Here is a 6,053-nt window from a genome sequence, read left to right on the forward strand (position 1 = left end):
CCACTAGCATGGGAGCCAGTCAGGCAGCACTGGCAATGACCACGCTCAAATGGTGCTTTTTATGTGTCACTAGCATGGGAGCCAGTCAGGCAGCACTGGCAATGACCACGCTCAAATGGTGCTTTTTATGTGTCACTAGCATGGGAAGCCAGTTAGGCGGCACTGGTAATGATGCGTTTGATAATTATGGATTTCACTGATTATGGATTTTTGTCATGTATGATTAAGAACTCATTATGTAGAGAATATCTCAATTTGTAACAGTTTAAAAAAATGACAACACTTCTATTTCATTTATATTTCCACCTGCCACAGGTACGCTGTCAGCCTGAAATTCAAGAACTACGACGATGGCAGTGGGACTGGAAAGAAGAGAACAGAGGAATACGGCTACAAGTTAATGAATTTTGGAACAAGAAAATGCCTAACTATCATCCTGGAACAGAAAGTGAAGAAAATATTTCATCCTCCAGTATTCAATAACTTTGAGGAAACATACGACAGAAATGAATGAAGTTTTTGGTGGATGGGAGACATTGTACATCATTTCTTTGATGGAATGTGTAACATTCATTTCATACAAAGAATGTGGATATAATGTAAGCATAGTGATAACAGTGGAAAAATAACAATTTGAGGCATTTATATATAAGTGAATTATAAAGTATTAAACCTTAAATCTTTAATCTTTTATCTGTTATTTGTTTCAATCATTTGACTGCAGCCATGCTGGAGCACTGCCTTGAATGGTTTTAGTTAAGCAAATTGACCACAGTATTTATTTTTTAAAGCCTGGTAGTTATTCTGTCAATTTCCTTGCTGAACTGCTAAGTTATGGGGGATGTAAGCAAACCAACACTGGTTGTCAACAAGTAGTGGTGGGTACAAATGCAATAACACACACATGTACATACACATATATAATTATATATATATATATTTCAAAGGTTGAATAGGAAAGCTTGAAAGAAACATAACGGAAAAATAACAAAATAAACAGAAAAATAGACAAAAACATAATACATGGAAATTTCGCAGCCGATTCCTCATCAGTCAATATCCAAGACATCCTAGTTGTTTCACGCTTATGAATATATATATATATTGGGTTGGCAAGAAAGTAATTTCGGTTTTTTAGTGTGAAATAAAAGTAATTTTTTTAATACAAAGAATGAACTTTAATCAATTTATATATTGTCCATTTTGTTCATTGACCTTTTGCCATCTTTCGGCAACTTCATGATTCCATGCTCATAGAACTTCTGGTCCATATCAGCCATAAACTGAGGCAAGTGTGATTTCAGGTCATCATCATTATTGAAAGTTTTGCCATTCAAGGAATTTTGCAAATTTCGAAACAAATAGTAATCTGATGGTACAAGGTCAGGGCTATATGATGAATGTCACATCATTTCCTGACCAAGCTCCAATAATTTTTCATAGGTTTGCAAAGATGTATGTGGCCTAACGTTGTCATGGTGGAACACGATTCCTTTATGATATGCCAATTCTGGCCGTTTTTCTTTGATTGCATCCTCCAGTTTCATCAGTTGTTGACAGTAAACATCTGAATTAATTGTTTGTTTCTTTGGAAGCAGCACAAAATACACAACACCTTTGTAATCCCACCAAACTGCTGGCCTTGTGCCAAAATTTGAAACCAGTATGATGTTTTGCTAACACTAGTGTTGTATCACTTTATATCCCATAACTTAGCTGTTCAATAAATTAAATACAAGATTGAAATAGATACTGAAGTCAATATAATTAACAAAAATGTATTTGAAGGTGGTGCAACAGTAGCATGGGTTGCAGTGCAGTTACTAAATTGGTTAATGGGTAGGAAAAAAAAAAAATAAAAAAAGGTTAAACAAGTCAATTAGTACAATTTAATTAATTAAAAAGTAGTTATAAATTTTTTTCCTGACAAAAATATTCAATAAAATTAATGCAAAATTATTCTGAAAATGAAAAGTGAAATTATTTTACATGATAAAAAACGATATTGTTCTGAATTGATGTTGATTGTGTTAGATGTGTTTAATCTTGAAATGAAGCCTAATGAGAGCGCAATCAAGATATTTCAAATCTTGGAATATCACCATCATCGTCATTGTCATCATCATCATCATCAGCAGCAGCAGCATTCAATTTTTTCCCTCCTTGCTTGGGTCACACAGAATTTTTTGAGGTGTGTGGTGGTATCAAAAAGTTCACAGACTAGTTCTGTAGTACACCAACAAATGGCAGCGCATAGTTGCGAGCTCAATGAGAGCTAGCAGCGACCTTCATGAGGCAGTGTGCCAAGTGACATTGCTATGTTTACTTCACAAGATGTGAAATTTGTGTTTTTGTGATCACACGTATGCTGTAGTCTGCGATTTTGTGATGGACAGGAACAAGGAGCCAATGTGATATTTTGTGTTAAACTTGGGAAGTCTGCTATAAAGACAATGAGTATGCTTCAGCAAGCTTATGGCAATGAGGCAATGTTTTGAGTGGCGTGATGTTATGTCTCAAGCTACTGCTATCTGGCACCTTCAGATGATCTCTATTCAACCGCTACACGACAGCTACTCAACCCCTCTACCACGGCCAGACTACCTCTATTTATATGTCTTGGGAGATCCTACTTCTTTGCCTGGGGGCGTCAACACAACACATGGGTACTTCAAAAGCAGAAAAATGTTCCTGGAAGACCTGCCACAAGTGTCACTCATGGGAATGTGGTATTGTGCATTGAGAATTCATTCCACAGGGCCAGACCATCAATTGAGAGTTCTACTATGATGTTTAGAAACATTTGAGGGAAGACATTTGGCAAAAGCAACTGAATTTGTTGAGTGCAAAGAACTGGATTTTTCATGACGACAATGCACCCTGTCACTGAACTCTCCTCACTTGTGAGTTTCTCACCAAAAAACAACATGGTATTGCTTCTGCACCCACCCTATTCACCAGACTCATCACCTGCAGACTTCTATCTCTTCCCTGAGATGAAAATGCAACTCAACAGTTGCCATTTTAACATTCCCCCCTGATTGAAAGAGGGAATGGTACAACGTAAAATGGAGTGTTTTGCTCAAGAACACAATGTGTCACCTAGTTAGAGAAATGAACCCATGATCTGGCAATCTCGAGTGCAATACTCTAACCACTAGGCCATGTACTTTCACAAATTACATTATTTTCATCAGAGTCAAAGATAACTCCCATGTTCTTTCTTAGCACTCTTCAAGTTATGTGATTGTCTGCTACCAGTTCACATAGCTGTCTGTGTTAACAGTACCACTCAAGTGTAACATATAGAGCAAACAATACAAACCTACCAATTTTTCTCTGGGCAGATCCACTCAAGAAGTACTGGATGTGGCCCTTTAGCATTCAGATTACTCTGTCAAATATAATACTTATTTATTCACATTGTGCCCAGTGTCACATTATCATGCTGGTGCATGGTGTAAGTACCCAGCATACATGGTAAAGTGGTTGGTATTAGGAAGGGCATAAAGCTGTAGAAATCAAGCCAAATTAAACTGGAATCTGGTGTAAGTTCTCTGGTTTGTTAGCTCTGGTCAAACTGTTCAACTCATGTCAGCATGGAAAATGGCTGTTAAAGGATGATGATGATTATGATGATTGTTTTGAATAAATCATGCATTATCTTGTAGCTTTGAGAGTGCAATGATGTGATTGTTTACTTTTAGAATGACATTGTAGGGTTGGTATGAAAGGCTGGATCTGGCTGGTCTAAACATAAAACAAGTAGAATATTTTGGCCAGATATGGCCGGTTTAGATGCTAAAGGGTTAAACTTGGTGAATCCCTAAAATATCTTTTTATGTCTATCATCATCATTGTCCTCATCAGCATTTAAACACTTTTCCTGGCATGGGTTAGGCAGAATTTGTTAAGGCAGATTTTCTATGGCTGGATGCCCTTCTAGTTGTCAAACTTCACTTGTTTTTAAGTAAGGTGATATCTCCCCATGATCAGGTATATTTTCACAGAATATTGGATGCAGCTTGCATTACAGTGACACTTGTTTACAACTATCATGTGATATCAAGGCAATGAGACAGTAACACACACATGCACACACACACACACACACACATACACACACACACACACGGCTGTGTATGTGTGTATATCTACATATATATGTGTGCATCTATGTATCTATATGTATTGATATGTATATATACATATATACAATGGGCTTCTTTCAGTTTCCATCTGCTAAATCCTTTCACAAAGCTTTGATCTAAAATAAAAGAATAAATTCTTTTATTCTTTTATTCTTTTATTCTTTTACTTGTTTCAGTCATAATACTGTGGTCATGCTGGGGCACCACCTTGAAGAATTTTAGTCGAATGAATTGACCCCAGTACTTTTTATTTTTAAGCCTAGTACTTATTCTATCGATCTCTTTAGCCAAACTGCTAAGTTACAGAGGCATAAACACACCAACACCAGCTATCAAGCAGTGGTGGTGGTGGGGGGACAAACACAGGCACAAAGATACACACACACATAGATATACTGTATGCATATACATATATATACATGACAGGCTTCATTCAGTTTCCATCAACCAATCCACTCTCAAGGCTTTGGTTGGCTTGAGTCTGTAGAAGAAGACACTTGCCCAAGGTGCCACGCAATGGGACTGAACCCAGAACCATGTGGTTGGGAAGCAAGCTTATATATATATATATATATATATATATATATATATATATATACACATTAGGCCTCACCGATGCAATGACTAGTGACCTTTGGAAATATTCTGTGCTTGAGAAGACCCAGCAGGCCAAGTGAGACCATAACCTGTTGCCTATGCCGGTGGTGTAACCAGCCCATTTAGGCATACCTTTCTTTCGTTGGACACCAAACTATGCTTGTGAAGACCTGTTGAAGCAAGTAAAATCGGAATCAAATTCGATGACAGCACCGCATGACTGGCATCTGTGCTACTGGAGTACTAAGAGCACCATCTGAGTGTGATTGTGGCCAGGGCCGCAGCATGGGCTCCGTGCTGGTGGCATGTAAAAAATACCATTCGAGCATGATCGTTACCAGCGTCGCCTTACTGGCACTTGTGCCGGTGGTACATGGAAAACGCCATGTGAGCTTAGCTATTGCCAGTACCTCGTGACTGGCAGTTGTGCCGGTGGCACATAAAAGCGCCCACTTCACTCTTGGAGTGGTTGGCGTTAGGAAGGGCATCCAGCTGTAGAAACTCTGCCAGATCAGATTGGAGCCTGGTGCAGCCATCTGTCTCCACTAGTCCCCAGTCAAACCGTCCAACCCATCCCAGCATTGAAAGCGGACATTAAACGACGACGACGACGACGATGATGATGATGATGATATATATACATATATATATATATTAGAGGCTGTTAGAAAAGATATGTACCTTGTAATTATTTTGAAATTCCAGTGGATTTTGAGGTCCTATGCTGTGGTTTGTTTAGCTTATTTCTAAATCACTCACTGAATCAGGGTCCCCACATCTCAGCTGTTGTTTTTGGGGCTTCTTGTAACCCTTCATCTCCCCTACTTGAAAGCTGTGAATAAAATCAATTTCCTTCCTTGCTTTCACTGTACACATCACCCCCACATATAACATAAACCCACCTCAGACACAAGGGGGCCAAGTGAGAGCAGAACAATATCCCCCGAATCAAACCTTTATTTTTATAGGATAACATGCTCTTGGCTTCCCTGCACATTAGGAAAACGATGGAATGGTCATGGCTGGAATGATTATAAGTCTACTCAATCAGAGATCACCTGAGGATGAGAAGCAGCAGAAACAGCAGTTTGTTTTTTTTACACTATTTAACCTTCATTCATTGATTACTTCCTTTTCTCCACCTCTTTCTCTTTCTTCCACTTTTCTCATTCTTCATCATCATCATCATCGTCGTCGTCGTCATCATCATCATCGTCATCGTCATCATCATCATCATCATCATCATCATCATCATCATCATCATCATCATCACTGTCATCATCATCACCATCTCCACATACATTA

The 6,053-nt window shown here is 38.4% G+C and overlaps 1 protein-coding gene across 1 annotated transcript in view; it reads left to right on the forward strand.

Moving 5' to 3' along the window:
* Positions 1-691, forward strand: part of LOC106882258 (IQ domain-containing protein K) — a 51,507-nt gene extending 50,816 nt beyond the window's left edge. Inside the window, exon 7 of the mRNA XM_014932869.2 lies at positions 316-691. Coding sequence (XP_014788355.1) covers positions 316-483 — 168 coding nt within the window. The 3' untranslated portion in view covers positions 484-691. The remainder of the gene's footprint in view (positions 1-315) is intronic.
* Positions 692-6,053: the final 5,362 nt, after the last annotated feature.

This window comes from Octopus bimaculoides, chromosome 5 (assembly GCF_001194135.2).
Source record: "Octopus bimaculoides isolate UCB-OBI-ISO-001 chromosome 5, ASM119413v2, whole genome shotgun sequence".
In the NCBI taxonomy this organism is placed as follows: Eukaryota; Metazoa; Mollusca; class Cephalopoda; order Octopoda; family Octopodidae; genus Octopus; species Octopus bimaculoides.